Here is a 23,775-nt window from a genome sequence, read left to right as displayed (position 1 = left end):
ACTGTACACCTAAAAATGGTTAAAATGGTGACGGAAGAAGATTGGAATTCAGGTGGTAAGCACACAATAGAATACACAGATGTTCTATTATAAAACTGAACACCTGAAATTTGTATGTTATTAACCAATGTTAACCCAATAAAATTAATTTAAAAAATGGTTAAAATGGTAAGTTTTATGTTATGTATATTCACCTCAAAAACAAAACAAAAAAAAAAACCATGCTCTTTGCCAAATACTGGCCTAGTTTTTTCTTTATTCTAGTATTCTGTGATTATAAAATCATTAAAAGTCAATATAAATTACCTTACCTCAGCTACACAACAAATTGACCCCAAGGCTTCGCCACGAAAACCGTAAGTTGTCAAATTATCAAGATCTTCATGACTATTTATTTTAGAGGTGTAGTACTTTACTGCCATTACAGGTGCATCATTTGCCTTGATTCCTTCACCATTGTCTCGTACTTCAATTTTATCAAATCCATAATTCTCCTATACAAAGTTAAAAAATACTTTTAGTATACAGACATTAAACTGTTACATTTAAAAACAGAAACACAAGTGAAAAAACTTTGTCATTTATTTATCTTTTATGAAAACCTAATTTTAAGGAAATAAGAGTTTAATTTCTTAAGTCTACTATCCCCTAGTTGTGGTACAGTGGGCAAGTTCCTCACTTTCCCAGGACTCAGATTCAACTGTAAAATAAGAAAGCTCAGTCTGATCTTCAAAATTCCCTTGAATTGTCTCAGTATCACAGGTATCCATGTTTAAACTTGATCAAAAGATTCTTTTATATTATAGATACTTCTGTATATACATTTGCTCAAACAAATAAAACACCACCATAACCATCAAAAATAACACCTAGCAAGAGTCCTGCACTTACCATTCTTCTACCTGGGTTTTGGGTATGTTCGCCCTTGAACTACCTACTGTTTTCATAAGAAATTTAAATATTTACATTAAACTTTAATTTTCCTTCTGCACAAACAACAGGAAACTGCTGAGAAAATACATGTAATTTGGCAATCTCAGTGAATTTTTAATTTGAAAAATCAAGGAAAAAACCCTCAATTCATAGCTTAGTTTTCTAGTACTAAATATATGCATACATAACAAACAAAATCTAAATTCCTATAGTGATCCCACTTTCTATAAATACCATATTCTAAATTTGGTACTAAACTTCTATCATAAACTTGACCTCACAAAGTTTTATGTGTATGGCCACAGACGCAAATTTTATAGGGAATAAAATCTTCCCACAATTACAGTGACTCTGGTATTTTAATAACCTAAAATTATTTAATACTACTTATGTCAGTATTTTTTAGGTAAAATAGATATATACAAGGTGCTGAGGAGAGACACCCAAGATTTAGTTCCTCATCTCTCTTCAATCTAAAATCATTAACTATAGAAAAGCAAATCTTTCAATATAAATGAGAACTCCAGTCATCTGAGAAACACAAAGACCTGTTTTAATTGTTTTAAAAAAATATCAGTCTGTTTAATTAGGAGAACATTCTTAACCAGGATATTATTACTGCATAAAACCATAACGAAACAGACATTATGTATAGCACATAATAGTTTATTTTAAAACTACAAAGCAGAGAAAAAGACACTGATAAATGTCAAGGGAATAAAATACATGGCCAGATAAAAATTTGCACTTTCATTTACTTTTTAAAGAGGACTTCTGGTGGCTTCATAACATGATTTTTAAAAACTGTTTTTCTTCCAGAGAACTTTTAAGAACATGTTTGTCTGCCTAAGATTCTTAAGTGAAATGTCAGATATAATGATCTAATCCTATTTAATTATCAATTGTATTAGAATCAGACTAAAGTGAATATAGAAAATTCTAAAAAATAGTCTTTTTTTGGGTTTAATAAATTTTTTTCATACTAATAAAGCTTATATTTAAAAACAAAATACAAGTTTGACATGGTATAGAATAGCAGTTCTCAGCAACAACTGGCAATCTATTAAAAATACAGATTTGTGGGTCCCACCTTGAATCTGAAATTCTGGGCCCAGTAACAAACTTTTCTAAATTATTATGATGCACCCTAACTTCAGGGACACTCACCAGTTTAACATCTATGCTTGTTGCACCTGCATCCAAGGAGTTTTCAATGAGCTCTTTTACAACACTGACCACTGAAGTGATTATCTGGGAACTTGAAAGAAGGCGAACTGTTGCTGCAGGTAACTGTTTCATTCTAGCTTCTAGCAGAGTAGCTAGAAGATAAAAATGTAAGTTGTAAAAATAAAAATTATTAAATATTCCTAAAAGAACTAATACCACCACCAATAATAATAATAGCAGCTCACATTTATAGAGACTCGTATGTCTGGCTCTACTGTAAGCACACACAGTATTAGATCATTTATTTCTTAAAAATGTTCTTCGAAATAGATGCCATTATCACCTCCATTTTATAAGACTAAGGCACAGAGAAGTTAATCACATTATGATAATAACCGAAGAAGGATAAACACAACTGTGCTATATATAAAGAGCATGCTATGTGATGTGCCTGAGTAGGAATGACCGGTGGTACTGTCATTCTGGGATGCAGATGTCAGTCGTGTGCTTTCCTGGGAGTCTCGCTGAAACAGCATTTAGCCATCCATATATTTTGATGAGTTACAATGTCTTGCTCAATTATGGAGTTCTTCTGGAGTTAGGATATCTAGACCCTAGAATTACTGTTAATATGAATTAGTCATATCCCAGATATATCAGGCATCTATCCTCTGCTCAAAACATTCTAATCATGTGTCTCCCCAAAGCCAAAATAAGGTAAAGCTCCAATCTCTGTGCTGGCATTCAAGTTCCTTTACATACCTGTACATCCAAAATCTCCCTGCCAGTAATTGTTTTAGCTATGAAACCCTTTCAAACAAAGAAAAAAAAAATCTCGTATGAAAATCCCATTGTAAAATATGCAGGGAGTTGGGTTTGCATCTGTCTTAATTTCTAATTTCAGAAAAGATATCAGGAAAATATAAAACACCAGCTTGACAACATGTAATTCTTCTATGGTCAAGGTTTTCATTGACAAAAAATGTGAGGGGGGGGGAACTATGCACATCCTTAATTTACCATGACTAAGTTCCATGCTCACAAAGTTGATCCTATGGAATCTAGGTCCAAACAAACAGCAGTGCCCAAAACAAACATAACAAAAGGTGTCCTTTTAGGATTCTTTCTTAGGCAACATAAGACAAGGAATGTCAGGTAAAGTTAGAGTCAATAACTAGCAAGAAATGCAGTATAGCCCCCGTGACAATTACGTAGGATTTTAAAGGATACATTTCTGGTAGGCCAACATACTGAGTTTTAAGCAGTGTTAGCTAGTCACAATTAATAAATACAACAATATTTTGTTTTGTGTAAAGTAAAGCTGATTAGCACAGTAGAAGAATAGACCAGATCAGAGTTTAAAAAGACAGGTTTTGGGGTTCATCTTTATCACACATAAACTGAAGCAAATCACTTAAATCCCACTGAAAAATCAATTCATCGCCTGTATAGGTGGAGATAATGCCTCACTGATCTGTTACAAGAATCAAATAAAAAAGCATATATAACATGTTCTGTAAATGATAAGACCATATAAAATGTACATTATTTTATGATGGTGACAGTTGATTACGTACACAAATACTGGGAATTCTTTTTTAACCCTGACAATTACCTTCTAATTATATATTTGACTTAGTTTGATAGATATCCAGTTTTAAGGGAAATAGCTGTGAACAACTACTTCTCAAAGGTTTTCAAGGGTTGGGAGGGTTTCCTAATAACTCAGGAAAACAGTAGACAATCAGGTTACTTCATTACCTTAACATTCATACAAATTAAGCTGTCATAAGTGAAAGGCACCCTATGCCCTCCCCCAACCTTCGGCCTCAGCTCTAAGCATATAGAGCTGCATGGTCCAATATGGTAGCCACTAGCCACACGAACCCTTGAAATGTGACTACTCCAAATTGAGACATGTTAACATAGTCTGGATTCGAAAATCAGCATTAAAAAAAATTTATTAGTTTTTACATTGATTACAGGATAAAACGATATTCTGGATACATTGAGTTACAATAAACATTAAAATTAATTTTACTTATTTAAAATTTTTTTTAATGTACCTACTCGAAAATTTAAAATTGTATGTGTGGCTCACATTACAGTTATACTGCACAGTGCTGGGTAGGGTAGTTAAAAGAGCAGGTTCTGAAATCACATTGCTTTTGGTTCTATCCTAGCCCTTATACTAATAGCTATATAATGCTGAGAGAATTAAAGACTAAAACTCATCTAATCTACAAAATGGAGGTAATAATGATTATCATATGGTTGTGGTAAGAAGTAAATAAGATACTTTCTAGTGTTTGGCATATATATATGCTAAAAGATCCCAGGATACCTGAGCTAAATTGAGTTCCTCCGAAACTCCTCAATGAATTTCTTCCCCCTACCCCAAAAGAAGCTAGCATAAGGTTAAACTTGCATTCAAGGAGATGTCTATCTTAGTTTGAGAATCCCAAGAATCTAAGAAAAGTACTGATCAATCAAACTTTGGGGTTTAATTTAGCCTCACCTCAACCCTCACTCTTTCTGGGCAATCTCTTCATCACCATCTGATTCTCTACAATTCCCCCTCAAAGTCTTCTATCACCCCCTGCCCCCGCAGTTCGTAATTTGATCCCAATCTTCCTCATTCTTCTAGTTTACCGAGATCAAGGTAGCATGAACTCTATCTTTATATACACCTTCTTTCCTCTACCCCACTGTGTCCTCTGGTTTCTTAAAGTGTCTGCACCTGTACATTCTCTTCTTCCCTCAGTCTCAGGTGAATGTCTCTTCCCACTATGCTAACACTTACACCTAGCTTCTTTATCCAGGACTCCCACAGACATCTTGGCCTTGAAAGAAAAAACACTGTGCACTTCCAATCAAGATGGAGGTGTCGGTAAACACAGCTCACCACCTCACACAATCACCTCAAAATTACAACTGAAATATAGAAGAACCATCACTCAGAACTGCCAGAAATCGAGTTGAACAGAAGTCTGACAACTATGGAATTAAAGGAACCACATTCAGACTGGTAAAAGGGGCAGAGACGCGGAATGGGCTGCTCATATATCCACATTTGGTGGATAAAAATTTGGGAAGGATATCTTGGAAGTGAGGAGTCCAAGCCTCACACCCAGACCACCCCCAGCCCAGGAAGTAAGTCCACACAACTTCTGGCTGCAAAAACTAGTGGGGATTGAGTCAATGGAAGAAACTTCTGGAGTCCCAAGCAGTTCCCCTTCAATAACCTAAATTGGACTTATTCAGACTTACTCCCTCTGAACTCCATCACTGGGATAGCAGCTTGAAGGGCACCAATGACATACAGGGAGGAACTGAAGTTTCTGGCATCAAGGTGGGAACTGGGCAACAACTTTCTCCCAGACAGAAAGGTGAGCAGAGGCCATTGTCCCTTTTCTGAACCCTCCCCCAGAGAGCCACAGAGCCAGCAGGTTAGTGCCATATCTGAGACTCCATCAACCTGGCTAACACTGTTTGCCTCACCCTGGAGATCCCCAGAGACTCTGTCCCACCCAACTTACAGGCCCACCCAAGCTGTTAACCATGACTTTTCCACATGAATGGCTGGCCTTCCCACCCAAGCTGTTAACCATGACTTTTCCATATGAATGGCTGGCCTTGGCTCATGCTTCACAACTCCCTAAATCCTATCAAACATGCAACAGATCAAATAAGCAACAGCCAGCTTAAGTAAACCCATAGCCCCTGTACCTCTTGCTAAGGGACCCCAGGCACAGAACTAGCAGCAACCAACCTAGATTCACAGCTTGGCTTCTCCTGTGAATCTCCAAGCCCAGCACAAGTAGCAGCTATCGCAGATTCCTTTATAGCTGTAGCAAGGTAGCCCTCAGGCAAAACAGGGATGGGGGCTGAACATGGCCTGCACCATCTGGGGAAACCTCAGAGCATTCTCACCCAGTGGCCAGCTTCAGACCATGTCAGAGCACCACCACCCTGCCCCTGCACAACTGATCCTCCATGGAGGGTAGAAGCTGTTGGTCAGTGGTCACAGCCAGTCCTTGCAGCTGACTGACTGGCCTGGGAAAATCCCTCCCACTGATCTGCCAACAGCAACCAAGTCTCAACTACAAGAGCAGGAGGTACTCAGCCCACATAAAGCATGTACCATAAGTAGGGATGGTCATGCCACTGGACCCTACAGGACACCTACTATATTAGGCCGAGCTACCAAGACAAGGAGTCATAGCAGCTCTACCTAATGTATAGAAACACACACAGGAAGGCTACCAAAATGAGGAGGCAAAGAATGGCCCAAATGAAATAATATATTAGAGCTCCACAAAAGCAACTGAACAAAATAGAGATAAGCAATCTATCAGATGCAGAGTTTAAAGGATTGGTTATAAGGATGCTCAAGAACTTAGTGAAGACCTCAACAGCATAAAACAGATCTAGTCAGAAATGATGGATACACAAATTGAAATAAAGAAAAATTTACAGGGAAACAAGAGTAGAGTGAATGAAGCCGAGAATCAAATCAATGATTTGGAACATAAGGAAGCAAAAAACATCCAATCAGAAGAAGAAGAAGAAAAAAGAATCCCCTAAAGTGAGAATAGTGTAAGCAGCCTCTGGGACAACTTCAAGAGGTCCAACATTTACATTATAGTGGTGCTAGAAGGAGAAGAGAAAGAGCAAGAAATTAGAAATCTATTTGAAAAAATAATGAAAGATTTCCCTAATTTGGTGAAGGAAAATAGACATGCAAGTCCAGGAAGCACAGAGTTCCAAACAAGATGGATGCAAAGAGGCCCACTCCAAGATACATCATAATTAAACTGCCAAAGGTTAAAGATAGAGAATCTTAAGAGTAGCAAGAGAAAAAAAGTTAGTTACCTACAGGGTAGTTCTCATAAGACTGTCAGCTGATTTTTCAAAAGAAATTTTGCAGGCTAGAAGGGATTGGCAAGAAATATTTCAAGTCATGAAAAGCAGGGACCTACAGCCAAGATTGCTCTATCCAGCAAAGCTATTGTTTAGAATTGTAGAGCACATAAAGAGCTTCCCAGATGCAAAAAACCAAAGGAGTTCATCACCACCAAACCAGTATTATATGAAATGTTAAAGGGGCTTCTTTAAGAAGAACATCAAAAATATGAACCAAAAAATGGCAACAAATGCTTATCTATCAACAATCAAATGTAAAAAATAAAATAAACAAACAAGCAGAATAGAAACAGAATCATAGATACAGAGATACATCTTGATGGTTGCCAGACTTGGGGGGGCGGTTAGGGGAATGGGAGAAAAAGGTGAAGGGATTAAGAAGTACAAATCGGTAGCTACAGAACAGTCATGGGGATGTAAAATACATCATAAATAGAGTAGACAAAGAACACATATGCATGACCCATGGACATGAACAACAGTATGGAGACTTCCTAAGGAAATGGCGGGGGGGGGGCTGGGTAGAGGGGCAAAGGGGGAAAAACACAGACAAATATAATAGCATAATCAATGAAATATAATTAAAAAAACAAAAATTTTTTTAACCCTTTTATTCCAATAAGTATTGCCCCCCTTCGGTTTTGAAGCCAAAACTTAAGTAACCTATATTCACTGCCATCAATTCCATCACCCACTCCCTTCTAATATCTTTGATATCATGTTTTTTTCACTCTCCTCCCAGAAATATGGGCATACCGCAATCCCTCTCTTCTCTTCTTAGACATATTAAAATTTGAAGCCTCAGTTACAGAACACCTAAATCTATATCTCCAAAAGAAATCTCTCCCTTCCCAAGACAGGCATTTCTAGCAGTGTCACTACCACTGCAAAATAAGTATTTCTAAAACAGAACATATCTTCCTGCTCCCTGTCTCATGCCTTCCACTAAATTTTGTTATTTCTCTTAAAAATACACTGATCTAAGCAACCAAGGTCAAAAATCTCATTCTTCCTTTGCCAGCAATCCCACTCTATTTGCACTTCCATTTCCACCTAACGTGATCTTGTTATTATGGACCCAGTTCCAGGAACATCTGTAACATAGTCCTTTTGATCGCCAAACCAGGAATGATCCTTCCCTTCCATTACATTCCTAAAAAACTTGGCTTGCATCTCTCACTAGATGTTCCTCATACCCCTGTTCTGACCTATACAACTTTTGAATGCAGAGTTCCGGATGCAACATAATAATCAGAATACTTCAGTCAAGGAAAACACTTCATTAATACTAACAAAGGGTCATAAAAAATAATTTTATCAGCACCTTCCTGATGCCAGTGTAAACATTAGTGTAAATATCCTCCTTCTCAGCAAGTTAACACTGCCTTAACTCCTTCCCTTTATATACTCTAACTGGTCTTCATAGCATCCCTCACCTAACCATGCTTTTTTCTAAACTCCAGAACAGGGCCTGATTTCCAAGTACCTTCTAAGTATCATTGTTTAGATACCTTGGAGGCAAAATAAACTTAACATGTCCGAAGTTGGTCTCAGAATCTTTTTCTAATTAACCTGCTTCCTTTATTTCTTTTTGATAATAAAATTAATAGCTAACATAAGCAACTTTATATGAGGGGTGACCCAGAAAAAACCATAACTATCTTCTGGAGGGAAGGCCCCAGCAGTACAGGCTTCTCCCGCTAGGTGAATGTTCTAGAAACCTGTCTGTATCAGTGTACCTGTGGCCTTGTGAGAAGCTGCACTTGGCTTCACTTAATTTTTGAAGACTCTTTCAATACATCTGCCCATTTCATGATGCGTGATTTACAAGAGCCACCTGCATACATCACGCAGCATGTTCAGTTTTTGACCAAACACAGCATGACAACCCTCCTTACCCCCGGACCCGGGCCCCATCCCCCCTATTCACTCGATTGTATCCAGAGAGACTATTTTTTGTTTCCCTGGAGGAAAAAAGTCTTCAAAGGTAAATATCTTGCCTATCTGTAACAGATGAAAGAAAAATGGGCAGAAGCACTAAAAGGCATCATAATCGACAAGTTCAAAAACTGTTTTGAGTAGTGGAAAACACATCTCAAATGTAATGCATCAAATGGAGAGTACTCTGAAGGTGTCTGAAGTTTATGAACATGGAAGAATACACAATTTTTTTATAAAATCCATTTTTTGGGGGGCTCCCTCCTCATATATATAATCCCATTTGGTCCTCACAACAATTCTATGTATATCATCATTCCTCTATCACAGATGGGACTTAAAGGCTTAATAACTTGTTTAAGATCACACAACTAGTAAGTGACAGATGCACTACTGTACATTATGGTATGTTTGACTCAAAAGGCCATGCTCATCCAGTCTCACAAGGCAAAATTAGAAATCTTTAAGTCATTCTAGAAATTCTCCTTACTCTCTGCATCTTGCTACCAAATTTTTATCCTACTACCTAAACATATCTCGATCTAGCCCTCTCCCTTTTATATCTAGAGCTACTGCCTCTGTTCAACTCAACATTTCTCCCTTATACTTTGCAATGACCTCGAAATAGGTATTTTCCCTTAAATCTCAACCACCTATAGGGTTCTATCTATGAATTTTATCATGTTGCTACCCTACTTAAAATTTTATAAAGACATTCAACTACTATGAAGGTAAAGTCCAACATCCTTAACAATTGGACCTCTATCTAATCTCATCCCGCTATTCTCCAAATGTATAGAAGGACAGTCATACTACACAATGTCTCTCTTAATGTAGTAGTACTCACTGTTCCTTAGCTTACAAGGTTCCTTTCTCTCTGAAGGAAGACTTTCTTACTGCCCTCCACCCCCTATGGATTAAGCATTCCTTCCTCTGTATTCCTACAGTGCCTTTTCCTTATTTCTAAACCAAAACTCATCACAGGTTATTCTATTTTTCTGTCCCTTCCTTCTGGCTCAGGGTTCTTTGAGGATAGATTTTATATTAATCTTATATCCCTAGCATAATCTCTGGAACACGCCCAGCCTTCTATTGCATGTGCAACAAATTATGCATTTTGAAAAGCGAAAGGGTTGTTGATATCAGACTTAAAAGTTAGAGCATGCAGGGGTGTCCAACCTGCGGCCCCCAGGTCACATGCAGCTCAGGATGGCTATGAATGTGGCCCAACACAAAATTGTAAATTTACTCAAAACATGATCAGTTCCTTTATGAATACATGTTGCAATGTATTTAATGTGTGGCCCAAGACAACTCTTGTTCTTCAGTGTGGCTCAGAGGTGCCAAAAGGTTGGGCACCCCTGGATGTTAAGGATCAGTCTTCCGTATTTGCTGAGGTGGAAATCAAAACACTACTGAAAAAGTGTGATGACCAGGAAAGGTGATTAAGGACAACAATGTACCAAAAAAAGCAGCAGAAATCAGAGAACACAATGAAGTAATTTACTTAAATAACTTTCACAGAACCAATAGAAATGCAAAATATATAGTCAACATTCTCTTACACCAATTTTGAAATGTTGTTGAAAGTTATTTCAACAATATAAATGACAAAAGTTGTGCACTTCCAAGTAATGTAACTCAATTTCAAATATGACTCCTAATCACCTGATTTTTCCTCTCCGTTCTCTAATAAAATCAACTTTTGGTATCCACATTTCTCAGGATGCACCGTAATACAGATGCCTGACCTCAGCGTGTCTAGAAACCCAGAAAGACACCAATAAAAATCATTAACTGAAAAGAGTTTGTTTGCACCACTTGTATGATGCCCCAACATACAGTATTATAAAACACCACACACAAGAGAAGTTATAGCTGTCCAGGGCTGGAATTTATGCCTGGAAAACAACAACGGTAAGTCTTGCACCCAGAAGGACCTGTGGAATTGCCTGCAACAAAAGCCTAAACATTATTTAGTCGGCGAAGACCAAAGCTGACTGGCTCGGAGACCACTCTCCACGTGTGCGCGCCCGCGGAGGTCAGTTTCGCTCGCAAGTCCAGCTTCTCCCGCTTCCCGCCCCGCGGTTGGGGGAGGGGCGCCCACAGCGGCCAGCGGCGCTTGCGTACTGACTCGGACGAGTTGCTGGTAGGGGGCCCCGAGACTACCAGAACAAAAGAATGAATGCCCCTTAGCCACACGACACTACCTTCTTGCTCGCGCGACGTGGGAAATTACCATCCACTAGTCGACCAGCCAGCGTCCCGCCCGCAGCCCACGCCCGGCTCCGCAGACGCCGGATTCCCCCCTCAGCGCCCGCGCAGCGGAGCAGGCAGTGGCGCGGCATTTAGTCCCGCCCCGCTCGGGGAACGTGGGATTGGCACTGCAAGCAGCCAATCCACTGACGGCGCATTCAGGTCTTGAAGGCTTCCGCAAACTAAGCTAAGCTGCGTTGGAGCGGACCAGTCGCTATCGGCCTTGAAGAGACGCTGTGGCTGCGGAGCGGGTCTTCCCCTGAGTTGGCCGCCGGGAGTGGGGGCGGTGGGTGAGTGGGCGCGAACGGCCGCAGGCCTGTGCCGCTGCCAGCGGCGGGAGCGAGCTGGTGGCTGACTGGAGTTAATGTGAGGGAGAAGAGTGCGCTCCGGCTGCGTCCGCGCCCCCTGTGTGGCGGTGCGGGCCACGTGGCCCCTGAGGCTTGCACCCCAAATGTTTGTCGTCGTGCCTACGCTCTGACGGATGTGCGGCTCCGAGAAGGGATGGGCGGTGGGAGAGGTGCTGCGGGAGTAACAGCATTGGCTTTTGCTAAATTCCATTATCCTGGAGCTCCGGCAGTCGGGAAGGCTGCTGGTGCCTGGCTCGCTGGCAGGGAAGGGACCCCTCGTCATCCGCAAGGAACCGTTAGGATCTCAGCCGAGAGCCTTTTCTCTGTCCGACGTCATTGTTTAAGGGTGTCGCGGGAGACTCCTCGGAAAGGTTTTTCTGATCTGGGGGTAGGGTCACACCTTCGCCTTCCAGCTCTTGGGAGCATTTTTCCTCCCATATGGAAAGTGGGAAAAGTAATCTCGAGTATAATTTACCATACAAAACAGTGTATGCTGCATGGTGGGTGTTGAGATTTAAAAAATACACGTGAATTTGAGACTTTGGCTTCGTTTTAGTGTAACCAGTTGTCACTCTTACCCTTGATGCGTTGAGTTCTGTAGACATTTTTTGGAGAGGGAAGGGGACATTGTACTCCGGAAACACTTGTTGGATGGGGCTAGGAGAAATTCCTCTCCCGATGCCAACTCTGTAATAGGAAAGGTTTATATATTTTAAAATCAGAGCTGTTCCAAACACAGTTTTACTCTCTTTCCCCCCCGCAGATCTCACTGGTCGTTTTTTGCCGGGATGATAGGTGTTCTTGAGGACAGTGTTATATCGCTTAAGGTATTCTTAGACCCAAGCACACATCATCCATCATTAAGATGACTGCTAACTATTATCAGTTCTCCCTTTGTTGTTCACCTTGAACGCAAAATGAAAAACCTAAAAAAAAGAAAGGGGAAAAATAACTGAGTTGACTAGAGTAAAAATATCCAGAAGGAAGATTGTTGTTTTGACTTACTTGTATCAGGAGATTGAGAAACAAACCTTATCCCTTGACCGTGTAAAGTTTTCACTACTTTGTGTTCTCCCAGGTTCAGTATTCAAAAGGAGGGATTTTAACTCTGGCCGCTCCTTGTGGATAGATCATTACATTAGCTATGAGTGTGGCTACTTAACAACAGACTGGCTAGGTCAGCTCTGCTTTCTTCATGTTAATTTATTCTGTTGATGAATTTAGCCCTTGAGTTTTCACTTGGTTCTCATGATAAAAGAAAAATGTAGGTTTTCTCTTTCAGTTTGAGTTTTCCTGCCCATTATTTCATTTAGTAAAACCAATATGCCTGAAAGACAAGTTTTAAGAAAGGGATTTTAACTTTATTTTTTCATGGAGAACCATAAAATAAGTCTTGTTTGTCTTACCGTAAAATCAAATGTTAAGAATTCTTTACTGCCGTTGTCAGCATCGGCAAGTAGCCTATTTTGGAGGGTGTGTTTGTTCTGTTTCAGAACAAGGAAAAATACTACTAGTTAACTTAATTTATGATGTCAGAATTAGGAGTATATAAGTTTCTAATTATGTCAGTGTTGATTCATTTCATTGCTTTCCTACAGAGCAAACATGAATGTTGGAGTCGCGCACAGCGAGGTGAATCCAAATACCCGGGTAATGAACAGCCGGGGGATGTGGCTGACATATGCGTTGGGAGTCGTCTTGCTTCATATTGTCTTACTCAGTATTCCCTTCTTCAGTGTTCCTGTTGCTTGGACCTTAACAAATGTTATACATAATCTGGTAAGAATTTCACCTTATACAAAACACTTGAAAACTTAAGGTTTAATTGTTAGGGACCGGCGGAGGAATGGATGGGGAGTTACTGTTATGGTCTAATGGGTACAGTTTCAGTTTTGCAAGATGCAGAGAGTTCTGGAAGTGGATGGTGGTGATTGCTGCATAGCAGTGCTAATGTACTTCATGCTACGCAACTGTACACATAAAAATGGTTAACATGGTACATTTAAATATATTTAAACACAATTTTTTAAAAAGCTTAAAAATTTTCTTATAAAGAAAAACATGTGACTTCGTTTTTAAACAGTTTTAGATATAACTTAGAAGAACATCCATTGAAAGTGTGTTGTTCATTGATTTTTAGTATATATGACAATTTTAAAGGATTTAAGTGTTGAATGGGATTATATTTTTCTGTGACACTTTATATTTAAACATTGGGCCCTTTTTATGAGTAAGACTTTTTTTTCTTTATACTGTTTTTATAGAATCTAGAAAATAGTAGGTCATTTTAGCAAACATGTCAAGACAGTAATTAATCAACTACATTATACTGATAAACCAGAATACCTCAGAAGAAGTAGGTATGTTTTTTGATTAACTGGTGTCTAATGAACATATTTGGTTTCAATCTTCAATCCTTGTTAAGTCTTTCTAAATTGTTTAAATATACTTTCCTACTTCTGTATAGAAATTTTCAGCTTAATCATTTTATATGATTCAGCATCTTATGGTACCTTAGCTTCTTTCTGTTGGCTGGCACTCTTTTGTATTATATGACAGCTCTACAAAGTATTAGAAGTTTGAGCAACTCTATTGACCATATTATGCAGCCTTGGGAATTGTATGTTGAAAAAATAAACCTGATAGTGGCTTTTCTTGTCTTTAACAGCTTATTAAATTGGAACAAGAGAAGAGAAATCCGGTTAATTGAGACTTTTAATTGAATCCAGATTAACTACATTTTTATTGAAAGATATCCAAAAAGTTAATAACTTAGAATTAAGACAAAAATGTAAGAGAAATAGATTTTTTAAAATTAACATGATTTATTTCTTCTGGAGAGTATTTAAAGTTGACTGGACGAGGACTAGGATGATGCGGTAGAAATATGCGAATGTGCACTTAGTCCATTTTCAGTAGCAGACTTTGGTAGGGAAAACACTTTTTAAATGATAACTTCTCTGAAATATTTGTCATTAATCAGATCCCTTTTATTAGAATTCTTTTCCTTTGGTTTTTACATTGTTGCTTTTTCCTATATGTATTTCTGATCTTTTCTCTTTCCTTTTGCACTTCCCACCTTCTCTTCCCAAGGTTTTCATCTCTTCTTATGCTTTATATTCTATCTAACTAATTTCATCTTCCCATATTTTCAGTTTCTACCTGTAGAAGGATGACCCATATTAATATTACTAGATTACCTTGCACCTTAAATTAAACAAGTGTAAATTGAACCCATTCCTTATCTATTTCTTTCTACCCACAATCTATTCCTCTGACTTTGTTCCTAATCTAATCTAAAGGCACTATTCTGTGTCCAGTATGCCAAGCCAGATAGCCGAATGTCAAAGGGAAAGTGATTAATATAATTTATCATCCAAACTGAGACTGTGTTAGAGTAAAAGAGAGGTCTAGTAATAACTACTCCAACAGAATAGGTGTAAATCAGGGTTGTCCATGCAAACTAGCAGATATGCTCACCCTAGTCTTAGGGTAACTCCTTTTCCTACATATTCTTGTTCATTTAGGCAAATCCCTGTCTGTTCTGCTTTACTGTCTCTCAGTTTGATCCCCACTGGCATTGCTGTAATTCGTACACTTTATTTTTCTGTCTCTTCCTCCAATAGATTAGCACTTTTCAACAAACATGCCACAAGTAGTAAAACATGGAATATTTGACTATTTAGTAAGAAGCACTGACCTCTTTTCCCTCAGATTGTCAAATAAAGAAAATGACAACAGCCACCATAACAGTAGCCATAAGGTGTGAATAAATCAAAATTGTATCTATCTTTTGTTAGATCAGCAAAAAATATAATAAATTTTTTGGTGTGCTGCAGAATTTTAGTAATTAGTTTATGTGTGACATGAGATGAAAAAGTCTGAAAATTGCTGAAATAGATAAATGGTCTCCTTGATGCTCCTCTACTCTCTTCCATTCCAACTTGGTAGAGTGATAGTTTTAAAGTATGTGTCTGCTCAGGTCACACTGTTTAAATTCTTCAGTGATTCCCTGTTTCATTTATAGTAAAATGCTAAGTTCCCTGTGTGAGATACAAGACCAATTGGTAACTATGCAGAGGCAAGAAAGGGACTCAATGTTACCTCAGCCCATCTCCAAATACAAGCTGTGTTCTAACAACACTGAAAGTTGTCTTGCTCTCACCTCTTTCTTTTGCTCAGGCTCTTCTGTTTTAATACCCTCTCATCTTCCTGCTCTGCCTGACTGACTCCTATTTGCTCAGGAAAACTCTATTCAAGTGTCACCTTATCCAAGATGCTACAGAACTCCCATGCTGTATTCTTATATCATGTATTTATGATAGTTAGCTGTTTATCTCTTTTATTTTTAATTTTTATATCTCCAAATACCTATTTAAATGTTTGTTGAATAAATTAGTCTGTACTGTCATTTAATTTTTCCTTCTCCAATGACATTTATTAAATATACTTTAGAAGTCATTTCATCCCCTTAAGTTTTCAATTTGGTTGACTGAGGTTGAGGCACAGTATATGGCAAGGGACAAAGGGTAGGAAATAGACAACAGGTAGGGAAGCAAACTGCTGACTTAATTGTTCACCACACTAAAAACCTAACTAACCAGACATAGCTGTAGCAATTATATGGCTCCAAATTTAAGTTTCTTTTGAAGATAGCCTATATTAAACCAATTAAAAATGTGAAATACATGCTGAATGCTTTTTAAATATGGGAAAGTAGACCTAATTGTTACTTCTGGTTAGGAAAAAATATGGCCTTTGCCTTTCTGAAACCATATAGTAAGTAGAAACATGTAGTGAATGTTTTTCTTCGGTGCTACAATTGACCTTAGCAACATTAATATTTTGCCAAATTTTTTGCCTACTTTTTAAAATGAATGAGAATGCTCTTCATTTTAAGTCAGTAAATATTTATCAAGGGCTAACTATGAGCTACATACTTTCTAATTCTTTTGACATGGGTATAAATCACTAAAATTTCATAGAAAAACTATTAAAAATAAAAAAATGGAGTAGAATATATGTGGTCAGATAAGATTTTATTCTTTTTCATTGAGAATGATATATAAAATAAACCGAATGTTATGTATATTCTAAATACTGGTGAGTCCATGTGGTTTGAAGAAAATAACGAGAGGCTTGTTCTTTGATAATTCTAACACATTACATGGTCTAGAGTATAGACTTAATTTTTTTGGTCACACACTTGGGAATTTCTGTTTACAGTTTCCTTTGAAGCCCACGTGAAAGTGTTTTCCTTGTGCTTACAGAATAGACATTCCTTGGCTTATGTAAAATTTCAGATCACTAATTTTTCTGTTTTTTTCCCCCATATATTTGTTAAAAGTGGAAGTAGAAACAAATGACATCATATCATGACATCTAGTGGGAAAACGGTTTCATGATAATATTTAGGCTTTATTATTACCAGTTCCTCAGACAGTGATACTGCAATGAAGCACTACCTATCAATCTCAATGGGTGTCATAATCTCAAGGAAACTAAAACTAGTATACATTGTTTTTTTCCAGTTAACAAAAAAATTAGATGTTTAGAGATACCAGTGAACAGATTGACTTCTAGTAAACCTTGTAAAAAAATTTTTAAAAACTAGCTTCAATAGAAACACTGTTGAGGCACAGTTGTGACTTTAAAAGCAAATTGAGTTGAACATTATGCCTATTACATCAAACCATCTTTGTTGTTTTAGAAGAAAAGCATTCAAAGACCATCTTAATATTAAATATTTTCAAAACCATTTTCCTGATACAGAGAGTTTATTTTATTAACCAATTTATATTTTTAAAATCATTTTATAAATATCAGATTTACTAATATGACATTCTCAACTTTCCTTCACATTGGGGCAAGGAAACCCTATTTCCCAATAGGAAAGGTGCTAGAAAATCTAAATGTATTAATATAAGGTTACTCTGATGTTACTTTTTATTTATTTTCAATTTAATAAAAGGTGAAAGCAGGTTACTTTTGGTTAAACTTTTACTGGCTTTCAACAAATAACATTTATATGCCCCTGGAAGATTTATGTTACTGTGAAGGAACTGGCCACAGCGTTCATAAGAATATGAAAGCTTAAAACTTGACCTGTAAATTAAATCATATACCTTGTCATAAATAGTCTGGAACTATCTTGATGCTGATAGATACCAGTTCTGTATTTGATGTTAATTATATACTCCCTTGTTTTCCAGGGGATGTATGTATTTTTGCATGCTGTAAAAGGAACACCTTTCGAGACTCCTGACCAGGGAAAAGCAAGGCTCCTAACTCATTGGGAACAACTGGACTATGGAGTACAGTTTACATCTTCACGGAAGTTTTTCACAATTTCTCCAATAATTCTGTAAGTGGTAGAGATTTTTAGGTATGAGGAGGTTTGGAGGAGAGGAAGCTATTGTTTTATTAGATTGAATTTCAGTAAGAAATAGTTTGTTAAAAACCTCTGTCAATTAATAGCTACGTATAGAGTATAAAATACAGGCAAAATCTTTTAACAAGCTGGTAATAAACGGGTTTTCACTTCAGCCAATAACATATGGAGACAACATTACATGCCTACCAGTATGCCTAGACATTCTAGGATATACAGATCAAATACATTTTAATTCATCTTTGTAAGTTGCTTACAAGGAACCTTTTATATTCCACTATCAGATTAATTCCTCTCAACAAGGATTTAGGTGTATTTCATTGACCACCTGCCCCATTTGGATGTTCAAACTGCTTTGGAGAGAAAGAATGGTTTAGAGTAGGGATTTTCAACCTTTTTCCTATCATGGCACATGTAAACTAATTAATTCTGTGGCACACCAAAAAATATATTTTTTACCAGATTTGACAAAAAAGGTATAATTTTGATTGATTCATACCAGGCAGCTATTGTGTTGGCTGTTGTCATTTTTTTTTGACAATCTAAGGGAAAAGAGGTCAGTGCCCTTGATTAAATAGTCAGGTATTCCATGTTTCAAAAATTCTTATCGCTGGTTTAGAGGAAAGAGAAGTTAGCCTTTTATTATTTATAGGTCAGATCTGTTTTGAATACTCTACCACTTAGCCAGTTTGGTTTGCTCATAAATAAAATTCTAGCCAGTAACAGCTAACTCAGTCTGATGCTCTAAGAAATAAATGATACAACATATATCTGTAAAGCATTTAATCTTGTATCTGGTATCTAATTTTCTGTTAACCTCATATTCAGGGCCTTCCACAAAATGTTCATACCTTATTTTTTTGATGTTCATATTTTAGCCCCACCCAACTTCCACCTTATCAAGCTCTTTGAAACTGCATTTCTTGAATACTTTGTGTGTAGGTCTATTTCTATGCCTTTGTTCACCTCACTTTTCTTACTTGAAATGCCTCCTCAATTTGTATCTTACCCTTCTTTGAAGATTTAAATTCTGCACCTTCAGTGAGGTCTTTTCCTGAGCACTCAACCTTTAGCAATAATACTCTGCTTTGAACTCCCATAGCAGTTATTATATACCTCTTGTTTATGCCACTTTATATTGTTATTATAAATGTTTTATTTCTGTAAAGAATTTGTAAGTGTATAGATTGCTTTGAATTCACACAGTATATTTGCTTACACGTAATAGGTGTTTCACATGTATCTTAATCAAACTCTCTATACCACGTAGCTTATACATAATGTACCCACAGTAGAACCAATGTAGTGTAGAGTAGCTGGAAAGACTTCTTGGAGACAGAATTCCTTAAACTGAGACTAAAGGGAACTTAGGTTTTGGATAGGTGTTTAAGTAAGGGAAGGAATTTTCAAATGAAAAGGAGAAACTGATCATAAAGTAGTAGGTTTCTTTTTTGTGTATTTATAGCACTTTGAGGAAGTTTTTAAATTTTTGTTTTAAACAATTAAAACAGTTGTCAAAAGAAAAATGACTTGTATAGTCCAGCAAAGAGAAATGCAGTAACAAGAATAATGGTTATTCAAACAGCCTTAATTTTGGATGTTGGGTGTACTGCTTTCTAGCTATGTGACTTGACCATTTTCTTGAAAGCCTCAGCTTGCTCATCTCTAAAATGTTGAGGATTTAATTATAGCACATGTAAAAAAGCCTGACATATGACGAATTTTCAGTAAGTGCTATCACAAAAGTGGTCACCTGAGATGTACCTGTGTACAACATCAATATTTCTATTTTTTTCTTTTTTTTATTGAATTTATTGGGGTGATGTTGGTTAATAAAATTATATAGGTTTCAGGTGTACAATTCTATAAAATATCATCTGTATATTGTATCACCACCCAAAGACAATTCTCCTTCCGTCACCATTTATACGCTCTATACCTTCTTCTACTTTCCCCATGCCCCTTCCCCTCTGGTAATTACCATGCTGTTGTCTGTTTCTGTGAGAGTTTTTTGTTGTTGTTTTTTGCTTAATCCCTTTACCTTTTTTTTTTTTTTAACATATGCCAGGTAGCAAGATCTCAAACATAACCTAAAAACCTATTTCACTAGCTAAACAATCTTCCTTCCTTCCTTCATTTTTTAAAATTATTGTTCAGTTATAGTTGTCCCGCCTTTTCCCCCATTGCTCTCCCCTTACCTTTTTCACCCAACCCTGTGACCCCCCTCTCCCCACCCCCGACAGCTGTCAGTCTGCTCTATCTTTGATTCTTTCGACTTTGTTAGTTTACTTTGTTCATTAGATTCCACATATGAGTGAAATCATATGGGCTTGTCTTTCTCTGGCTTATTTTACTTAGCATAACACTCTCCAGGTCCACACATCCTTTCACAAAGGGTAAGATCTCCCTTATTTGTTTGTTTAAAGATTTTATTTATTTATTTTTAGAGAGAGGAGAAGGGAGGCAGAAAGAGAGGGGGAGAACATCAGTTGGCTGTTGCCTCTTGTACAGCCTCAATTTGGGACCTGGCCTGCAACCCAGGTGTATGCCCTGACCAGGGATCAAACTGGTGACCTTTGGGTTCACATGCTCACGCTCAGTCCACTGAGCCACACCGGCCAGGGCAAATTTCCCTTTTTTTATGGCTGACTAATATTCTATTGTGTAAATGTACCACGGCTTTTTTATCTGCTCATCTGCTAATGGGCACTTGGGCTACTTCCAAATCTTTGCTATTGTAAATGTTTCGATGAACATAGGGGTGCATATATTCTTTGGAATTAGTGTCTAAAGTTTCTTTGGATATATTCCCTGAAGTGGCGTCACTGGGTCATAAAGCCATTCCATTTTTAATTTTTTGAGGTAATTTCATACTGCTGTCCAGAGAGGCTGCACCAATCTGCATTCTCACCAACCGTGCATGAGGGTTCCCTTTTCTCCACATCTTTGCCAACACTTGTTTGTTGATTTATTGATGGTAGCCATTCTGACAGGTGAGGTAATATCTCATTGTGGTTTTAATTTGCATTTCTCTGTTGATTAGTGACTTTGAGCATCTTTTCATGTATTTATTGATGATCTGTTTGTCCTCTTTGGAGAAATGCCTGTTCAGATCCTTAGCCCATTTTTTTAATTGGATTGTTTTCTTGGTGTTGAGTTTTATAAGGTCTTTATACATTTTGGATATTAACCCTTTATGAGATATATCATTGGAAAATATGTTCTCCCGTTTAGTGGGTTATCTTTTTATTTTGTTGTTTCCTGTGGAAAAACTTTTTAGTGTGATTTAGTCCCAATTGTTTATTTTTTCTTTTGTTTCCCTTGCCTGAGGGGATTTATCAGAAAAAAATATTGCTATGAGAAATGTCTGGGATTTTACTGTTTGTGGTGTCTTCTAGGATTTTTATGGTTTTGAATCTAACATTTAATTCTTTAATCCGTATTTCTAAAAATATATTTTTGACCCACAGGTATGACTTCAAGTATTCTTTGATCAAATTCCTTACATAACTGAAGAAACAGCATTAAAACAATATAGCATTGATACTTTTCAGAGTGCTGTCACATTTTTTTGTTTGAGAATTATTTATCAAGTAGATGGGACGTACAATGTTATCCCAGATTTTTAGATAAGAAACAGTCTCAGGTGAATTTTTTCCTCCAGACCATGCAGCTATTTGGAGTCAATAGCCCAGACGAATCTCTAACTTCCAGCTTCTAATATAGTCTCTTTCCAGTATATCCTTTCGCAAATAAACAACTATTATGCTGATTCCCACTTAGTTTTGCATGTCCTTGGAAGGTTATCCATTGTTTTTAAGAGTCCAATAGTTTCATATAATCTACACACACAGTTTTCATTAGATGACATAATGGGAATATATGCTACAGTATGATAAGAGAAGCCATTCTTAGAAGGTTTATTGTTTTGAACATATCTGATTATAGAGTAAACCCATAATAATGATGGGAAATCAAATAAGCTTATTAAATGCAAGTTATATCCCCTTTTAAGTTCATTGAAGTATATGAAAGCAGGAAGAAAGGGTTTAAAATAAAGATTAAGGACTGTGGATTATTCTCAAGAAAGAATTTTCTGGACTATATAGTTTGTAAAGTAAGTGGAAGATTATAGAATTTCTCAATTCAAATGGTTTTGTATATAGCTCTCTGATATTTTTAGTGAGGCTTGAAAGTAGCTTTTCTTTCTTAACCATATCTAAATTACGCCTGCTTCCCCTTATGAGAAACTAATGATAGTACTTAGCAGAAAAGCTATAATTTCCTTATGTACTCTAAAAATACAAATTAAACAACCATATACAATCTAACTTCTTAGTTATGATGTTTTATTTTTTAAAATCCTGTCTATACTAGGGGCCAGATGATGTGTCTGTACTCTGATGTACCCCTTGTGTAAAACTAGACATTTTGACTCAATGATTTATGGTCTTACAGAGGCTCAGGCTTGTTAAAACAAATTCTCAGATGTTAGGTGTCTTTGAATATGTATGTATGTTCAGTTATAGCAAAACAACTGGAATTTTACAACAGTGTCTTCAAAGTTTCCAGTTAACCTGATTACAGACCTATTTATCAACAGAATGGAAATCAGACTATCAAAAGGGCAATTAAGTATTTGTTTTCTTTCAAAGACACTAATTGTACTCATGTACTATCCCCATTTTCCACAGCTTTACAGTTCTTAATCCTTTGGTGGGTCACAAAACCCTTAGAGGATATGAAATATTCTTTGGATCTGGATCTTCTCTTCAGAAGCATACACATAAATACAAAACGACACCTGAAATTTCAGGGAGCATATGAATCCTAGTTTGAAATCCTGCTGTAAAGGATGCTAAGTAGCAAACGTATTCTATTAAATGTATTTAACATAATTGCAGAAGTGCATAATGTGCATATATGGCTCTGTTAAAAAATATTTAAATTCTAAATAAAATTAATTTAGGTCCTCAAACTTAATGTTTTCTTTTGTTTTAGTGTTGAGAAATGGTTCTGCCTTTAGGTATTTATGTTTTGGTGGCCTTTTTTCCTACTTTTAAATTTTAAAAAAATGCTAATTAATTTTATTTTTAGATGTTACATATGTTCTTAACTTCTGTTTCTACAGATATTTTCTGGCCAGTTTCTATACGAAGTATGATCCAACTCACTTCATCCTAAATACAGCTTCTCTCCTGAGTGTGCTAATTCCCAAAATGCCACAGCTACATGGTGTTCGGATCTTTGGAATTAACAAGTATTGAAAGGTTTTGAAACTGAAGAAAAGTTTTTACAGCTACTGAGTTGCTTGTAATGAAGGAGTGGTTAGTAAACTGCACTGTTCCTATGATGGTGTGAAATGAGAAGTATTTACATTGGAGAGCCTACTGCTGGTTCTTCATATGCTGTTTTGAAGTGCAGATTTTTACTAGAGGATGCTTGTGTTTAATGCATCTGGTATATTTCTGACAAGAGGCTTTATAGGCAGAATGGGAAGGCCCAGCTTATAAGTTAAATGTCTATGAAGTGAGGGTGTAGTAGATAAATCCAAGGAAATAGATTTATAAGAAATTAAGACCAGCTTAGCTTATAATGAATGGGCATTGGTTAGGAGAAAAAACTTTCCAATCATTCGGTAATGGTTAGTTTAAGCTGACTTATATGTAAATCGAAATCATCTATTTACAAGTTTATTGTAGATTGCTTTTATTACCATACATATTTCTCTTGTGTTACATAAGAAGATATATGTACCATCTTGTTTTATACAAGCCAATTTCTATCTTATGAGTGTACTTTTTTTTCATTTTGTTG

General features: G+C 36.9%; 2 protein-coding genes across 4 annotated transcripts in view; one reads left to right on the top strand and one right to left on the bottom strand.

Moving 5' to 3' along the window:
* Window positions 1–11,304, bottom strand: part of PMS1 (PMS1 homolog 1, mismatch repair system component) — a 65,839-nt gene extending 54,535 nt beyond the window's left edge. For both annotated transcript variants that reach the window (XM_054562565.1, XM_054562567.1), the window contains exons 1-3: window positions 11,175–11,304; window positions 2,101–2,252; window positions 312–494 (exon numbers count right to left, since the gene is read on the bottom strand). In XM_054562565.1, coding sequence (XP_054418540.1) covers window positions 312–494; window positions 2,101–2,232 — 315 coding nt within the window. In that variant the 5' untranslated portion in view covers window positions 2,233–2,252; window positions 11,175–11,304. The remainder of the gene's footprint in view (window positions 1–311; window positions 495–2,100; window positions 2,253–11,174) is intronic.
* Window positions 11,305–11,313: 9 nt separating this feature from the next.
* Window positions 11,314–23,308, top strand: ORMDL1 (ORMDL sphingolipid biosynthesis regulator 1). Of its 2 annotated transcripts, XM_054562568.1 has the most exons (5): window positions 11,314–11,510; window positions 12,331–12,394; window positions 13,166–13,346; window positions 17,780–17,931; window positions 23,090–23,308. In XM_054562568.1, the coding sequence occupies exons 3-5, from the start codon at window positions 13,173–13,175 to the stop codon at window positions 23,223–23,225; spliced, it is 462 nt and encodes a 153-aa protein (XP_054418543.1). In that variant the 5' UTR covers window positions 11,314–11,510; window positions 12,331–12,394; window positions 13,166–13,172; the 3' UTR covers window positions 23,226–23,308. The 2 variants fall into 2 exon arrangements, with proteins under 2 accessions (XP_054418543.1, XP_054418544.1); XM_054562569.1 differs by lacking the exon at window positions 12,331–12,394.
* The last annotated feature ends 467 nt before the right edge of the window (window positions 23,309–23,775 follow it).

The sequence above is a fragment of the Pteronotus mesoamericanus genome, unplaced genomic scaffold (assembly GCF_021234165.1).
Source record: "Pteronotus mesoamericanus isolate MK-2021 breed Mesoamerican mustached bat unplaced genomic scaffold, CSHL_Meso_final scaffold_651, whole genome shotgun sequence".
In the NCBI taxonomy this organism is placed as follows: Eukaryota; Metazoa; Chordata; class Mammalia; order Chiroptera; family Mormoopidae; genus Pteronotus; species Pteronotus mesoamericanus.
This window is presented reverse-complemented; position numbering and strand designations above follow the sequence as displayed.

What these genes read in the sequence shown, in the direction of transcription:
- ORMDL1 (XM_054562569.1), top strand. Translation starts at nt 13,173, where the DNA reads ATGAATGTTGGAGTCGCGCACAGCGAGGTGAATCCAAATACCCGGGTA. An exon ending in CAAATGTTATACATAATCTG is followed by an intron (nt 13,347 to 17,779) that starts GTAAGAATTTCA and finishes CTTGTTTTCCAG; the next exon opens with GGGATGTATGTATTTTTGCA. An exon ending in ACAATTTCTCCAATAATTCT is followed by an intron (nt 17,932 to 23,089) that starts GTAAGTGGTAGA and finishes CTGTTTCTACAG; the next exon opens with ATATTTTCTGGCCAGTTTCT.